The sequence below is a fragment of the Castor canadensis genome, chromosome 17 (assembly GCF_047511655.1).
Source record: "Castor canadensis chromosome 17, mCasCan1.hap1v2, whole genome shotgun sequence".
In the NCBI taxonomy this organism is placed as follows: domain Eukaryota; kingdom Metazoa; phylum Chordata; class Mammalia; order Rodentia; family Castoridae; genus Castor; species Castor canadensis.
Genome location: NC_133402.1, coordinates 53182939 through 53201149, shown reverse-complemented (window position 1 = coordinate 53201149; position 18211 = coordinate 53182939). Strand labels below are relative to the sequence as shown.

Genomic DNA, 18211 nt, shown 5'->3' with positions numbered 1-18211 from the left:
GTCACTCACCTGTGATATTTTTGAAGGCTTTTTTTTTATTCATAAGTGCATACAAGGCTTGGGTCATTTCTCCCCCCTGCCCCCACCCCCTCCCTTATCACCCACTCTGCCCCCTCCCTCTCCCCCCTACCCTCTCAATACCCAGCAGAAACTATTTTGCCCTTATTTCTAATTTTGTTGTAGAGAGAGTATAAGCCATAATAGGAAGGAACAAGGGTTTTTGCTGGTTGAGATAAGGATAGCTATACAGGGAGTTGACTCACATTAATTTCCTGTGCATGTGTGTTACCTTCTAGGTTAATTCTTTTTGAAGAATTAACCTTCAAAACCTTTTCTCTAGTTCCTGGTCCCCTTTTCCTATTGGCCTCAGTTGCTTTTAAGGTATCTGCTTTAGTTTCTCTGCGTTAAGGGCAACAAATGCTAACTAATTTTTTAGGTGTCTGACCTATCCTCACCCCTCCCTTGTGTGCTAAAGCTTTTATCATGTGCTCAAAGTCTAATCCACTTGTTGTGTTTGCCCTTGATCTAATGTCCACAGATGAGGGAGAACATATGATTTTTGGTCTTTTGGGCCAGGCTAACCTCACTCAGAATGATGTTCTCCAATTCCATCCATTTACCAGCGAATGATAACATTTCATTCTTCTTCATGGCTGCATAAAATTCCATTGTGTATAGATACCACATTTTCTTAATCCATTCGTCGGTGGTGGGGCATATTGGCTGTTTCCATAACTTGGCTATTGTGAATAGTGCCGCAATAAACATGGATGTGCAGGTGCCTCTGGAGTAACAGTCTTTTGGGTATATCCCCAAGAGTGGTATTGCTGGATCATATGGTAGATCGATGTCTAGCTTTTTAAGTAGCCTCCAAATTTTTTTCCAGAGTGGTGGTACTAGCTTACATTCCCACCAACAGTGTAAGAGGGTTCCTTTTCCCCCACATCCTCGCCAACACCTGTTGTTGGTGGTGTTGCTGATGATGGCTATTCTAACAGGGGTGAGGTGGAATCTTAGTGTGGTTTTAATTTGCATTTCCTTTATTGCTAGAGATGGTGAGCATTTTTTCATGTGTTTTTTTGGCCATTTGAATTTCTTCTTTTGAGAAAGTTCTGTTTAGTTCACGTGCCCATTTCTTTATTGGTTCATTAGTTTTTGGAGAATTTAGTTTTTTAAGTTCCCTATATATTCTGGTTATCAGTCCTTTGTCTGATGTATAGCTGGCAAATATTTTCTCCTGCTCTGTAGGTGAAGAACTTAGATGTTAACTTGTGTCTGTCTGATTCCACCATATAGGACTTAAATGCTATCCAGATTTTAAACACAGAGAGAGAGAGAGAGAGAGAGAGAGAGAGAGGAGCCTCAATTTATGATGGGGTTACCTCCCAATAAACCCATAGGAAGTTGCAAATGTTGTAAATTGCAAATGTATTTAATACATGTGAGCTACCAGATTTGACTTAGCAACACAGAGTATTGATTATTTACCCTCATGATTATTTGGTTAACTGGAAATTGGGGTTCTCTAGTGCTACACAGCATCTGAGAGTATCATACTGCATATCCTTAGCCTGGGAAAATATTCAAATTAAAATTATGATTTCTACTGAATTCATGTCACTTTCAGACCAACATAAAGCAAAACAAGAAATCACACACCAAACTATTCTGAAGTGTAGACTCTGTGGGGTGTGTGTGTGTGTGTGTGTGTGTGTGTGTGTGTGTAGATCAGATTCCTTCTCCTAGACTAGTCTCTCTATGGCAGCCAAAAGCTGTATGACCACATCCTTATATAAAAAGATAATAAAGGAAAAGGCTCATTGGTCTGGCTTGGATCACATGCTGACCCCATGAACCAATCACTGAGATTAAGGGATACTGTATTGTGATTGGCCATCTGAGGTCATTGAATTAATCAAGATTTTATTTTCCATATTTTTTGATGTTTTGACATCTTGGGGCCTTGTATACCTGGGGAGGAACTGCTTCACTTGGGATTATTTAATTCCTAGAGATGGCAAATAACATGCCTTCTAGCATGTCTTTAGTATACAAATTCATCAATCCTGAGTCCATATCCTCATACTAAGTTCCTTACTGAATGCTCACACACCAAGTCAACATTCCTCCTGCATTACATCACCCCAGGACCAGATATCACACAACTAGAGACCATCCCAATAGCTCCAAACTGCTGAAATAATTAAAACTATCTGATTAACTCGATACCCTGCCTCACCCATTGCTTTCTGTGAAAATCACAATCCAAACTTTCCCCTCACTTCTGTCTCCTGACTGACCCCATTTGGGGCATGACATGCCTTCCATCCTTTGGAGTCCTGTATATAACAAACTCTTTTTAGAAACACAATTTCCTCTTCTGCAAAGATAATGAGCACTTGTGCATCACTCAAATATATGGCTCTTCTTCCCTCTGCTGCTTAATTTGGCCCTATGGGTAGTACACATTTACTCATTATACCTGTACAAAAAAATCTTAGGTATGTTCAAAACCTCCACATGATCATCTCTGTGCTCAGAGAAGCAAGAGAAAAAAAATGTGGATGAACCAATTCAATTGTCCCTTTAAAGTGACTGTGCAAATAGCTGCTTTGATTTTCCTTAAGGTGATCTTAAGGAAAGTGCTCAGTGACCTCTCTTATTCACTCACTTCCAAGTTCTTACTTCCTTGATACTTTCAGGCAAAGTATTCCACGAGCAGGCATTATTCACAGGGCCAAGTGAATGAACACCACTTTGAGAAAATCTGCCAGTAGATGTATACACCTGGAGGTGAGATCTCCAGAAATCAACAGAGAAGTTTCCCCTAAGCATCAGATGGAATCCTAGAAGTAAGGGAAGAAAATCAGTTACTGGTTCTGCAGGTAGAAGGAACCAGACTGCAAGGTCCATGACTCCAGCTACCGTGTCTGTTTCTTTAATCACTAAATCCCTAATATTTAGTACATAGTGAGTCCTAAATACATACTTGTTGAATAAACAAATAGATGAATATCACTAGGAGCTAAGTAGAAGAATCATAAAGAAGCAGAAATTGAGTCCAGAAATCAATAAGTTTCATGAAAAAAACAGATGGTGGCAACTGACAGAAGGCAACATCCATCAAAAGGTTGGATTTTACCATCCATATTTCCATATGAATCCCAACTTCACCATTTACTGGCTATGTGATCTTAGCCTTGATTTCCTCATCTTTAAAATGGATATAATAAATACTACTAATAATAATACCATTGTCATAGGGATGTTCTAAAAATTAAATGAGATAAAGGATATTAAGTCCCTGACATAGAGTAAGTGCTCAATAAATGCTAGTCATTGTTGTTCATGTCATGGGATGTTTTTAACTGGACATTATCAATAAAAGCCTTCTCAGGTAAATGTATCTTAACGCCATCAATCCAGATTACCTCCACATTAAGAATGTTTCCTTGACTAGGACTTAGACACAGTGAAGAAACACTAAAGTGAAAGTTGAGACATTATTGATTTCAAAACAGTAGTGATGCTTGAAAATATAGTTTTGGTCTCACCCCAGAGGCAAAGATGATTAAAACTATGTATAAACCAAAAGAAGTAGGAGTAGGGGATGGATATTTGTAGCTCTCATGGGCTGGTCTGTATTGACATTGCTTTATTTCTCTCTTTTAATGGAACAAAATCGATTGACCCATTCTTCCACAGATCTCTCACTGCTGTTTTCTCTGGTTAACACTCTATCCCCAAAGTTTAGGCCTTCCTTCTGTAAAGAAACAGATCATGCTGTTCCTAACTCACTTTTCCTTCCTATCCAGATCCACAAGATGCACTCTTTCTTGGATTATATCATGGGCGGATGTCAGATCCAGTTTACAGTAAGTTGTTTCATGTTTGTTCATACTCAGTGAGTAAGGAGTGGGGAATGGCATTGCGTTTGGGGGCTTAGAGATACAGAAACCTATTAAAACCCTGAGTTAGCTTTATTCAAAACTTATTGCTGAAATATTGAATGAAATTGTACTTTTAAAATGAGTTCATACTCCTGGATTTTTTTTAGTCAGTATGGTACTCAACATCATATCAGAAAATTCATCTCACTCATCCTCAGGTGGTTTGGGGAGCCCTCCTATTGCTTCCTATTCCTTCAGTAACTGTCAGGCATGAAGAAGTGAATAGATTGCCAGATTCCATCACATGGTGAGAAGGATGGGTAGGAAGTGAACTATACTAGTACATTCCACTGAACCAACTCAGTTGCCTTGTTTGTGTTCATGGGACCACAACACAGTTACCAATGTCAGAACTAAGGGTCATTTCCAAGGGTATGCCATCCAAATGATTACTCAGGCAATGAAAAAGACTGTGAAACAAGACTAAAATCAGGTTGAAAACAGAATAGGTGTCTCGTTGCAGCCCGTGGATTAAGGATCATTTTCTATATGTACCCTGTTAGCCCATAGGATTGATATTCTCCTAATATGTGTTTTGGATGGATGGGCTGAGTCTTCTTAAAGTGCCCAGGTAGGTCAAGGTTCTGAGTGCATCTGCCCTGGAACAGCTTGCTTTCATTCACTTAATATTTAAAATCTTCCTGGGTTTGAGCAGATGTAACCTGCAGAAAGAAAATGCCCACATGGCAAAAGTAGATGAGCTAAAACCTATGGGAAAGTAATAGACACATTGTGCAGTATTTGCTTCTCATCTTACAGAAGTGTACTCATGAAGCCAAGCCCTCTTTAATTACCTAGACTGGCTCAGTCACATGAGGAAAGCATGGAAAATGGGTTTGATGTTTTTGTTCAGGTCTGAGTCAAAGAGATTTGACAGAACCAATGTATTCCTGGCCCAGAGAATGGTATTCAAAAGACTAAAAGGGAGATTCCCAAGGGGATAAGACAAATGGTCACTTGATAAGCCAGCTTCTCCCTAGCTAGAGACCTCTCTAATCTTAGAAAAGTTTACGTAGACCCTGCCTAAACTCAGGGCATTGCTCACTTACCCTCCAATAGTGACAGGAGCTAGTTATTTGGTCACTTCTTTAAAGCCTAACATTCTGTAATAAGACTGCCACTCAGACCTCCTCCATGCACATTGGTACATACAGAACATAGCAAATGTGTTTACTGCGGACGCACACCCCTGACCCCAGCTGTCTTCTAGGCTAGTTGTTCTTCTGGGCCTATTCACAGGGAAGTAGGGAAGCAAGCAATGTCACAAAGGAGAGCTACTGGAAATAGTTTCCCAAGATATTAGACAAAAGAATGATTTCAGGAAACTATTTATAGATTTTCAAGGGAAAGTTCTATTGATTTCAGTTTGTTTTAGATTCTGTAGATTCTATACTCTTCAGAAACTATTCAACCTTCAGTGGCTTGCTTTGCCCTTGGAGTTGTGCTGCAAAGGATCAGCCTCAATCAAAGCCCCAGAAGTTTAACCCCAAAGCCTTCCCAGCTCCACACCCTGACTCACATATGCCTGTGGCCTGCTGGATGCAGGAAAATTGTCCTCCCTGCTTTGTTTTCCTCTCTTCTCTCACTCTTCTGTCCTTCCCCAGTTGATGAGGTGCCACCTCAGTGTTCATCACCAAAAGCACCCCTGTTCCATCTTCTTATCCCCTCAAGTGCCTTCTGAAGATCCCGTGGGAGATGTGAGTGGGGATAGCAAGGAAGGAGAAGAGTTGGGGAATGTATTAATAAACACTGAGAAGCAGGGGCCAGACCATCAATAGTTCCTGCCACAAAGCCCTTCCTCCTGTAGGTTTCAGGTTGAAAACTTAGAAGAGAATTGCTAGGAGTTCTGCATGTTCTAGTAAAGAAACCCACCCCACCAGTCACTTCAATGTCACTTGCTTCCCAAATTAAGTCATCTTTCTCATTATAAATCTTATTGTTCAAGCAGGACAATTTAATATAAATAATAAGCTAAAATTCAAATAGTTAATAAAAATTGACATGCCTTTTTATTTGATCTACAAGTGTTTATTTTATTTGACAGGGGAACAGCAGAAAGATGAGACGTGGGGAGAGGAGAACTTCCTGGCATGGAGATAGACAAAGGGAAATCGAGGGAGGAAAGTATTTTTGCTGCAGTAATTACACCTCTGAGCCTTTCAAGGCAAAATCTCCCACTGGCACACAATATGCCCTGTGGGTCGTCCTGAGCACAGGAGTACGAGCCCAGGATGACGCAAAGATTTTGTGCCCGACTGATAGAGCATGGTAGTCTTGTTCATGGAAATATACATGTCAAGAGGAGCTGTAGGAAAGAGGACAAATTTGGATTTAGACATGTTGAAAGCACTTTTAAATGAAGATGGTTCTTACAAAGATGGACCTAGATTTCAGGAAAGGGGTGGGGCTAGACATATCTGGATGAGATAGTCAAAGAGAAAAATGCAGAAAGAAAAGGCACCTGATGACAGAAATTATAGAGGACCTCCACCTGGCAGTAAAAGAATAGATACCAGGAGAGCAGAAGTCTGGGGAGATATAGTAATGCAAAAAGTAACAAGGTGAAGGGCAACGATTCCACTTGCTAAAGAGGGTCAGGAAGAAGAAGAATCACTAGAATTGACAAGATTGTTTGATGAGCAGACATAGATCATCTTCCAAAGCACACTTTTAGCAAAATGAAATAGGTGAGACCGTGAAGTTAGTATGTAAGCAGAAGGTGATGAAGTGAACATAGCAGGTAACAATAGTTTTCATTCAAAAAGGTTGACAGCAAAGGGAAAGCCAGAGGGAAAAAGAAGATGGCAATTTGAGGATTAAGAGGATAAGTGTTGAGCTACAATCTGATCATTAGCACAAGAGAAGGGAAAGAGATGAATGGTGTTAAGTATTCTTATTTGGCCACCTGAACACTTGAGATCCTGATACATGGACCTGTATGCTCTCACGAGAAAATACACAAACTCAGTTTTGCACTCAATTTTGGGAGGTTCCAGGCACCCCCGAGGACCAGCTTTCTATCTCATGTGAATCCTAGAGCAACTGCAACGTAACAGTGTTGAAAGAGGTAAGTGGAGGTGAACAGAGACAAGGAGAGAGACTGGGTTTACCATATGGCTCTGGAACTAAAAATAAAACCAGATACTAGAATCTTACACACAAAACACAAAATTATAGACAGCACGGAAGAGACAGACACCATAAGGTATATAGAAAGAAGATGGTAGAAAGATTAAAGTTTCCTTTGAAAGCTGCTGCTTTTACAGCAGCACAAAAATGTTCATTATAGCACAGCTTTTCACAGATACAATCTGCGGTCAACTTAAATGTCCAACAATAAAATATAAATCACAAAATTTCCTTTAAATGGACTATGATAAAGCCATTTTAAATTAAAAGTAGAATTGTTAGGTAATAACATGAGGCTGTGTCTATGACATGGTGTTAAATGGCAAAAATTAAAAAAAATACCCAGAAGGTAGCCAGACTCAGTGGGGCATATCTATAATCCAAGCACATGGGAGGCAGGAGGACTGCATGTGTGAGGTCAGCCTGAAATATGTAGTGAACTTAAGGCCAGCTTGGGCTAAAAACTAAAATAGAAAGGAATATAAAGCAGAGCCAATCTATAATTACAACTATGTAATATACACTAAATATACACACACCTTGCATATACATGTATATATATGATATGTATATGTGTGGAGATACATAGACAGACAGACACACTCTGTAGTTTAAGCATATTCTAAAAAGGCATGTATTGGGAAATTAATTTCCACAGCAAGTGTGGGGAGGTGGGGTCCAGTGGGAGGGTCATAGGTAGAAGGTTCCACCCTTTTGAATGGATTAATATCAGTTATAAAGTGCACTAGTCTGAACATTCAGTCTCTCGCTCATGCTCACCATCTCTTGCTCTTCTGCCTTCCACCATGGGATGAGGCAGCCTTATAGCAGCATTGTTCTCTTGGCCATTCCAGCCTTCAGAACCATGAGCCAGACAAACCTCTGTCAATTATAAATTACCCAGTGTATGGTATTCTGCTATAGCAGCATAAAATTGATAAAGACAATATTTTATAAAATAACTAGAAAAGAAAATAAAAAGTACATACTAGGCTAGAAGAATCTCATGTGATACATTTTTATTATTTTCAGATAACCATTTGTCTCCTTTGTAATTTAAAAATTGAAGCTTATACTCTTTCCCTTGCCGCTGACTTTATAATCTACATTTAATATTAGATGATATAATAAGCTGAGTATGGCTTCTTTCAGACTGATCCTCCAGACTAAAAATTCCATTATCTATCAAAGTTTCCCGTGGGGAGTCTTTTCTAACCCTAACACATACATGCATCTTACTGCTCACGCCATCTCTCCTAGCTTAGTTTTTAAATCTTTATTTTATGTCCCAGACTGGATACTGCTGTACTCTAAGAAATGAGAGTGAGTCCTACCTGCTGAACTCTGACTAAAGCCAGGATATACCTGGTTGAAGAGGCAAAGCCTTTGCCATTTCCAGAGAACAAGCCAGATGAACTCAGGGGTCTTTCCTTATTTTTCAATTTCACAGCCCTCTTGGGGAGTTTTGTGGGAACAGAGTAGAATATAAATTTAGCCTATCATTTAAGAAATGGTACAGAGTAAACAATCTCTCCCATACAAGGCTCATTATGTACGTCCAAATTGTATACAAAACATTTTTAAAGCTGCCTCAGAGTGTGATATCATAAAGATGGACTTCACATAACATTCAGAGCAAGGTGTGAAGGATCACACCTGCAATCCCAGCTACTCAGGAAGCTATCAGGAGGATCACGGTTCAAGTTCAGTGGGGAGGGGAGGGGCAGAGTTAGCAAGACCACATCTCAATCAGTAAGCTGGGTGTGGCAGTGCATGCCTATCTTCTCAATGACATGGGAGCATAATTAGGAGGATTATGATCCAGGCTGGCCTGCGCAAAAACCATGAGACCCTATTGGAAAAATAAGTAAAGAAGAAAGGAAGGGCTGGAGGTATTTTCACATGGTGCAGCATCTGCCTATCAAGTACAAGACCTTAAGTTCCACCCCTAGTAGCACCAGAGAGAGAGACAGACAGACAAACAGAGACAGAGAGAGAGGCTACTTCACAATGGCTTCCCTTAGAAATCAGAAGATTCTCAAATGGCCCATCAGTCACATGAAGGGAAAACTGAGTTGCTTCATGGAGGAAGCCAGAACTGCCCAAAGAAAGATGCTCTTCACTCACTTCCAGCCTTTTCCCAGATGCAGCGAGATGCACTGGGGACTCAGTGGCATCCAAAGAGCATTTTGCATTTTTTCCCCTATAAGATTTTGCAAAGCTGCTCTACAGTTCTGCCTAATAATGAGAGTGGCCCCCTGGGCAGAAGGAAAAAGCAATGGGCACCTGTTCTCAGGCTTCCCACTGAGAAGATTGGAGCACATGCCAGAACCACAGGTTTTCGTAAATGCTTCATATCAGGAAATGAAAACGCAGTAGTTCTGCTAGCTCCCTGGCCTTCGGGAATCCGGTGTCTGCAGCCACCTCCACAAAATGGCATTTTCAGTCATTTTCTTGCTTTTATTTCCAACTAAATCCCATCTTTCACTGCCTCCCTGTTGCTTTCTAAAATAAATCTAACCTTTCGCTCTGTTCTCCTTCCACTAATGCTAACTTGAAAGAGCACAGAGAATTTCCAGTAGAAGGCCACCCCCCGAGGATAGAGAGTTTATCTCCATCTTCATGAGGAGACTTTTTCTGTCATTTGACAGAAAAAAATCTTTTGGCTGCCATGTACTTAGGCTGTCCATTGCTATCTAGTCACATTTTGGGAAAATATATTATTTTTATAAGCCATCAGAACTATAGAAAGGGCTAGGATTGGTTTATTGGATTATTTCCTTTTACATTCATTTTCTTTTTAATTTATACCCTCCCCTATACCTACATCAGAGTCTCCTGAACTCAAATAGCCTCTCCGAGTGTCATAGACACAGAGATAATTCCCATAGGAAAAGTAGAAACAGTCAGAGTTCTGTCTATAAAAAGTAAAGTTTCTTTCAAGCATGTTTGTATTTTATACAGCACCATCAAGAACAGGCAGCCCAGAATTAACCTTCTCACCCTGACTTCACAGTTTAATTATTCTCAGAATATATTATCCTTCTTTATCCCCCCCAAAAGATGGCCGCTGCCTTTCCCTGATTGACATCCTACTCCACATCAAATATGTCACCAAATCCTATTCCACTTCTACCCTTTATGCGTTCAGTCACAATCCCTTTTTCACCATCATCTCTGTCCCATCCTAATTTGTTAAAAAATAAGGAAATTATTCCAAGCCTGAGCATGAAGATTTGATAGAAATGACATAGCAGGGTCAGGATGAGGATGAAGCAAGGGAAGCAACTGGGGTGCAAAATTTAAGGAGGCATTCACTCACTCTCCAGACAGGGCAGGTGTAGCATCAGCTAAGGACAGGTGAATCCTTGCGGTTTATATCCTAGGCACCTCTTTCCCTTACTCTAGCCCTGGCTTTGTAATGTGTTTTTAAAGTTATTTTGAAACATATTGTGGCCCCATCCAGACAGGAAACATACTTCTCTGGATACATAATGTACTCACCCAGGTGATACACCCAGGCCCAGATGTTGGTCTTTGCTGGCTGCATGCCTAGAGGACCTTGCCCATGCCTGGGAAGAATAACAGTGACAATTCTCTTTCTTTAGTTGCCATTTTTCTTTATGGACTTATTCTCTGGTTTATATTACCTGACTTGATTCTCTAGTTTCATATCAAGACACTAGCATGTCTTTATCAACAAATAATAACCTTGGTACTGCAGGAGTCTCAGTCAGATAGTCAGCACATGGGATGGGATGTCAGCTGAAGAATCAAGAGGCGCAGGTGTGATGGTTTCCGTGGTAAGCAGTATGGTGATCTATGATTAGGGACATCATGAACAAGTGAGGTGAACCATAAGACTTATGTTACAGTATTGTGGTCAGGGGCATAGCTCCATGACAGAATACTTGTCTAGCATGTATAAGGCCCTAGGTTCAATTCCCAGCACCAAAAAAATAATAAATAACAAAGCATCAACAGTTCCCAATGATTTATTTTTTTAGATAAATTAGAATAGAAACAAGGTAATACTCATGCAACATCTTCATACTCTTTAGAATTTCCCAGAGTTCTGGGATTTTGGTTGGCTGGTTTGTTTTTTTGTTTGTTTGTTTTTTGGGTTTTGGGTTTTTTTGCGGTAGAGTCTCACTGTGTTGCCCAGGATGGCCCCAAATTCATGATCCTCCTACCTCAGCCTCTTGAGTGCTGGGATTGCAAGTGAGGGCCACTGCGCCCAGCTTGGAATTTCTGAGAGTTTCAAAGTGCTTTCCTCAGTAGGAGGGAAAGGAGTGGCTTCATACCTGGCCTTCCCAGTTCTGCCTTACATTGTATATACTATGTATACATGTGTGATGTGCCATTATCCCGTACATGCATCTCTTCAGAAGAAAGAGGTGGGGAATGGTAGCTCTGTGAGTTGCACTTAGCAAAGGAGGCCCCCAGAATAAGATTTCTTCAAAGACCATCTCTCATGCACCTCTTGAGCTTTCGTCTTAGAGACATTTTCCTGAAATGTATGCATTTGACCTCTGTCTACCCAAGGTCTCATGGGTAGATTCCAGGGTGTTTTGAACCTCTTTCTTGTACACATAATTCATGTGGGTTCCTCCCCATCACTACCTTTCCATCATAGTCCTTGATTAAAAGGATGCTTGCCCATTGTCTCCTCCCTCTTTCCAATGAATTGCCTTTCACTTTCAAGATGAAGCCCATCTCAAAAAAAAATTGCATTTAATTGGCATTTGAGTCAGCTCCATTCATCCTCATTTATATACCTTCCCGCTATTGTGCGTACATACGCACACGTTTTTATGTCCTTTGCCTGCCCTTTACAACTGTTTTCATCACAAAGAGCTGTTTGATTCAGGGCCAGTCTTCCCTCAATTACCATTGTTCCCTCCTAGCTAGTCTCCTAACTACAGACCAAATCCCCTCCATTTTTTATGGGAATTGTTAAACCCATGAGAATTCTTAGTGTGCTGGTCACAGATTTACATGTTCCTTTTGGTGTATAACACTATGAAGCAATGTCTTGAAGGCAACAGAATTGGATTTAAATCCAACTTCACCCTGTATTACCTATGAGAATTTCATCACCTTTGGGCATCACCATTATCATCAATAAAAAGGAAAAGCGATGTCTACCTAGCAGTTTTTGGGAAAATGAAATTGCATAATGCCTATAAAGCAATTAGTTCAGTGCCTGGCAAAGGGAAGAATTTAACTAAAGCTACTCCTCCCTTCCCTTTGTCATCTAAAGTCAGGGCATTTCAGGGCCAGGGAGGTACCTTCCCAAGATCTTTCTGTTCATACACTTAGTACTCACCTATTACTAGTAGTACCCCTTACAAAAACATCTGGGTATACTGAAAAGAGTTTGAGTCCTGCCTAAATTAATTTTCAACATTGTCTTATGGAGAGGTGAGGAAGAAAAGGGAAAAGAATTTAGTAATGAAAAAATAACTTCATGAAAGAAAGAAAAAGAGGTTATTAATGAATGACAATTAGTCTATTACCTTTCTTTTCTGTTCTCTTTGATTTGATTGCAGAGTTGGGGTTACAATATTAGACATGGGAAATATTTTTCCTATAAACTGTACTCCTTACAAAAGCACAAATAAATACATGACATCTTTTCTCTGTCCTTCCATAAGTAATGCCCCATTTTAATAAATCCAATGACACATTGCAGTTATTTGCTTTAATAGAATTTTCTAAGATAACACAAATGGGACTTCCCAAATCTTATGATTTCTCAAGATCATATGAGAAAATAGTCTTCCTGTCATTCATAAGCCAGTGAATGCATTCTACTTTACACTGGAGAGAAGAAGAAGATGCAACATGGGCATTCCTTCTTCCTTCTGAATTCTCATTTTAGTCTCCCCCACCCCAAGCTGAAGCAGATTTTGAGAGGTTTTTAACTCAGTTGACTTTAATTTAGATGGTGGTGCTGTTGGAAACTAGAAGAAATATTTCTTCTCATCCCAAAGCCCTCAGGCTTAAGCATTTGTCTTATTGGTTTTTTTGTTGCTAAGTATTTGGTAAGTTAACTTTTATTTGGATGATTATGAGTTGAGGGGGTCAGGAAAAAATTAGAAAGTTGAAGGATAATGACTACTTGGTAGCAAGACAAGTTTCCCTTCTCCATTTCTCACTCACAATGTCAAAATATTTAGGAATCTTCTATGTTACAGGCAGGAGTTCTTGCATGAATGGAAACCAAAAAGTTGAGTGCCTTGCATAGTTTCTTCTTGCAGAAAAATTGTTATAACTACTTCAGTGCATCTCTCTGCACTGGCCACTCATGAAAATATGACAGTAGCTTTGTTAGGAGACTGTACTTCAACACAGAATTTGGTTTTAGGGGATCTTACCTATGCCTCATAGATGGAATTGTTCAGTCAGGGAGCACAGAAGTCTTTTCTTAGTGAATTGTGAAATTGGAAGACAGATACTCTGTCCTTACTCTTGCTGCCTGGTGACATGGATCAACAGTGCCTGGGCTTTCTGACTTGTATGTCAATCTCAAGTTCCACTTTGGACAGAGAGAGGGGAGCGCCTTGGAGAGGAGCATTAAAGACTGTAGAAATGGCCTCAACCAAATTAATATCTAGTTTTTCAGGAAGCTAATGAATTTCTTCTCTTACTTTTCTTAATGGCAGAAAATGTGGTTTTTTTTTTTCCACCTGAAGCCATGTCTTTCTCATAGTTGATTGTGATTCCTAAGTGATGCATTCATTTTAAATCAACCCACCCTTCTATTTTTCTCTCCCAGGTAGCTATAGATTTCACTGCCTCAAATGGGGACCCCAGGAACAGCTGTTCCCTACACTATATCCACCCTTACCAGCCTAATGAATACCTGAAGGCCTTGGTGGCTGTTGGGGAGATTTGCCAAGATTATGACAGGTAAGAGACTTGAGGTTAACTGTAGCCTTATCTCTCAAATGGATTCAGATAGCCCTTGGCTGATCCTTGGCAAAAGAGTATGGGTGGGTGGGTGGGTGTGTGTGTGTGTGTGTGTGTGTGTGTGTGTGTGTGTGTGTGTGTGTGTGTGTGTGTGTTCTTAGAGAACATAATACATCCTTATCCTTATCCCAAACCTTTCATCATTTCCACATCTGAGAAACTGTTTGCCTTTCTCAATTCAATTACCAAACAAAATGTTTTCTCCTTTTTCTTCTTTTAGTTGGCACTCAGGACCACTGCATACCAATTTTAGTCCCCATTTTTTTTAAGGTGTAGGCATGTACCTTGCCATTCACAATTTGATCCTGGACTAGCATCATTCCAGACCTACTAAACTGGCATTTGCATCATAATAAGATTCCCAGATAATTTGTGTGTACTTGGAGTTTTAGAATCATGAGTTTTTTGAACATTATTGCATGTAAACCTGACATGAACTCATATAAAGTAGGTATTATTTTTTAAAGGCAGAAAACTATAGCGGAAAGTTAAGTCATTTGTGTAATGATATGCAGCTGGAGTCAGGATATACACCTGGATCTCTCATCCCATAGGTTAAATTCAAAATTCAAAATTACTACTTTGACAGCTACTGGCAACTTTAACAGGTGTACATCTGTGTGTCCATGGAAGTGTGTGTGTGCATACATAAACATGATTTTGAGATCAGATCAGTATTATTTATTTCTTCTTAATGGTAAACACTGACCTTTCCCACCAAGAGTATTTCCTGCGAGAAGTAATTTACATAAATTACATTAAACTGGATTTATTCTGCCATTCCAGTATTTCAGATAGAGGTGAAGGAGCTCCGGTATTTGTTTAAGAAGGCTTTACTAATATAAATATAAACATCTATAAATCTCAGTTGGCTCCCTGGTGTGATTGTAAAACAAGTCTAGTTAGTAATTAACAGCAACTAATTGACCATTTAAACCAATAAAATAAAGCAGGGCTGGGAGTATGGTCCAAGTGGTAGAGTTCCTGCCTACCAAGCACCAGTCCCTGAGTTCAAACCCCAGAACCACCAAAAAGAAAGGAAGGAAGGCTATCCTCCAGATTTAAGGAAGAAGGAAGGAAGGGAGGAAGAGAGGGAGGGAGGGAGGGAGGGAGGGGGGAGACACCATCTTCTAGGTTTCAGAAATTCCATAGGACAGCATAATTTCTGTTCTTTCTAATTTCATAATTGATAATGGCCACTTCAAAACCTGATACTCACACACCATAGGAAATGACATCCTGGTGCACAGAGATACCTACAGGACAGGTTATGGGAAAGGCCCAATCGGTCTCCTACATACTGGGATCTCTGGGTTCAGCCTTGTCACCACCAGTAACTCAAATAAGGCATGAGGGCAATTTGGCAATGAGTTATCCAGTCCAATAAGATGTAAGAGCTTTAAATGTTCAATACCTTTCTGACGTTTCCCCTCCTGCACATCTAGGGCGGATATAAGAAGTGACACTTCTTATACTTAACCTTAAGATATTAACTCTGAAGATAACTTGAGTTTCAGTCCCAATATAAGGAGGACTCCTAGAGCGGTTCATATCAGATGAAGATTTCTACTAGGGGAGAAAAAAAGTCTGACCAATTGCATCTATATTATGTCAAAACTTCTTCAGATTTCCCCAAGACACAAAACAGCAATCATCTCCATCCCTTCACCTTCAGACACAGACACATACATATTGATAATATGGTATAATCATTTGTGCACATATTAAGAGATAAGAAGGAAGGGAGGGATTATTCTTAATTTTTAAATCTTGAAATACATATAAAAAGATAGTTTGGGAGTGGGAGTGGTGGTACATACCTATAATCCCAGCTACTGAGCAGGTAGAAGTAAAAGAATCATTGTGTGAACCTAGCCCAAGCAAAAAGTTATCAAGACCCTATCTCAGCAAGCAAGCCAGATGTGTGCGTGTCTATAACCCTGACTAATTGGGAGGTGAAGGTAGGAGGATTACAACCCCAGCAAAAACACAAAACCCTATCTGAAAAATAACTGAAGCAAAAAGAGCTGGGAGCATGGCTCAAGTGGCAAAGCACCTGCCTAAAAATGCAAGGTCTTAAGTTCAATTCTCAGTACTGCTAAGGAAAAAAATAGTAATAATTTTTGTGGTACAGTGGTGCATCCCTATAGTTCCATCTACTCAGAAGACTGAGGCAGGAGGGTCCCTCAAGGCCAGGAATTCAAGGCCAGCCTGGGCAATATAACAAGACCCTGTCTCAAAAAAAATTAAAAGATTAAGTAAAAGCACTCAACACATAATGCAGTAGATATCATAATAGAAAAAAAAAAAGTCTCTGAGTCTACATTGAAGAAAGTCATTCGATAATTAATTCCAAGAGAAAACTGGCATGTTGTCCAAAAATGGAGCTTCCAAGGCACAGAGCACTCATGGTCATTCTGCAGCAGACTTACTGGCTACCTGAGACTCACTACTATCAGGGAGCTTTTATCAGACACCCCCTGGTAAGCAACTCCTTTTCCTGGTAGCTCCAGTGCAAAATGTAAATACTATAGTCAGAGTGACATGCACCTCTTTTAAAGCTTTCATCCCTTGGGAATTTGAACCAAAGTCTGAGGAGTATTTCATATTCCCTCAAAAAGTATAGATTCAATATGAAAAGAAGATACACCACCTTAGGAGTTACATGAAGAATCTTCATAAATGATTCTTTCTAAATTTTTAATAGGGTAAGTCTGAAGTTATCACCTCCAAATGGCAAGAAAATCAACTTTCTGTGTCTTAGAGGAGCCATGTGATTTTATTTATTTATTTATTTATTTATTCATTTTGTATGAAGAAGCCAGCTCAACACTAAGATGGGCAAATACTAAAGAAGAAAAAGAGGACTGGAAAAAACTCAACACTCTTTTAAGAGACTCCCTAGAAGGATGTGTAATGCAAGCTTCTCTCTTAAACCCTGACAAGGTTCCTTAGTTTCTCCTTTGTGTGGGTGGAGGGACAATAGACAGACAGAGTCAGAAAACTTCAAGTCGGGGCTTTGGAATTAATTTATCCTCGCATCTAAGTCAGTGAAGTTGGTGCTTAAAAAGAAACACTTGAATAAAAACTGACAGAAGGCATCAATCCCCCTCCTGCAGCAACACAGAGGTTTTTAATCCCCAGGAGCCTTAGAAATTCCTCCCTGCCTCTGACAGCTGAGAGTTTTCTTTCCGTCTTGTACAGTGACTGCTACTGGGTCATTATGAGGTGATCCATGAAGCAGAACAGCTTGAGAGATGCAAAAGGCTCTTCTCAGAGGGCCTTAAAGGGAAGCTCCCCCACCACCACCACAAAATAGCTGGTCCCAAGCCCAGAAGACAATCCTGTCAGCCCATGGTGGCCCTCAGCCTCTGGAAGAGACACCAATGCCTTGCCTTCCCAAGCACAAACACTTGTGCATACATGCACAAACACTAATGTGGACCTCTGAGTATGTGTGTCCATGTGCACACATGGGTCATGCACTCCCTACTGGTTATAAGCATGTCCCCAGTTCCTGTAAGCATCACGGTTTTCTTACACTGCCCAAGGCCAAGGTGACATTCTTTTCTTGTGACCAGGAGGGATGTGGGCCTCTGATCACCTGAAATGTCCTTTAGTGAAATGACTGAAAAAATTCTTGCTATCATAAGAGTATAAAAACACTGCACTGCTTGGAAGCACAGACTGTCAATTTATGGAAGTGGCCATCTCAAAGGAGACCAAGGCAGGCATCTTCCTCCACAGTGTGCTAGGTACTAATCTGGAAGACAAAGTTAGAGCTGAAGCCCAAGGTGACAGGTATTCTGAAAGATGCAGCATTGGGCTAGGAATCAGAACATGGGGTCATATCACAGTGCTGTCTTTTCCATTCTGCCAACACCACACAAGGGATCTCAGCTTTGGCTACACACTGAAACCTCTTGGAAAGACTTAAATGTGCTGATACCTGGGCCCCACCTCAGAGACTATATTTAATTGTTTGGTGTGCACATAAGAATCTGGATGTTTTATGCTACTAGGTATCTAGGGTTGAAAACTAGAGTTAATTGGGAGTGATGGGTCAAGTGGAATGGCTAAGGAACTTTGCACCATCTGTATCTAAGTACCAGGCTGTTAAGACAGAAAAAAATAAGGCACAATTGTCCCCCAAGTGG

The 18211-nt window shown here is 40.2% G+C and overlaps 1 protein-coding gene across 5 annotated transcripts in view; it reads left to right on the top strand.

The window, feature by feature from the left end:
- The window catches only part of Cpne4 (copine 4), a 661593-nt gene that overhangs the window by 609022 nt on the left and 34360 nt on the right, over positions 1 to 18211 (top strand). For all 5 annotated transcript variants that reach the window (XM_074059820.1, XM_074059816.1, XM_074059817.1 and 2 more), the window contains exons 10-11: positions 3816 to 3875; positions 13861 to 13994. In XM_074059820.1, the coding sequence (XP_073915921.1) occupies positions 3816 to 3875; positions 13861 to 13994 (194 nt within the window). The remainder of the gene's footprint in view (positions 1 to 3815; positions 3876 to 13860; positions 13995 to 18211) is intronic.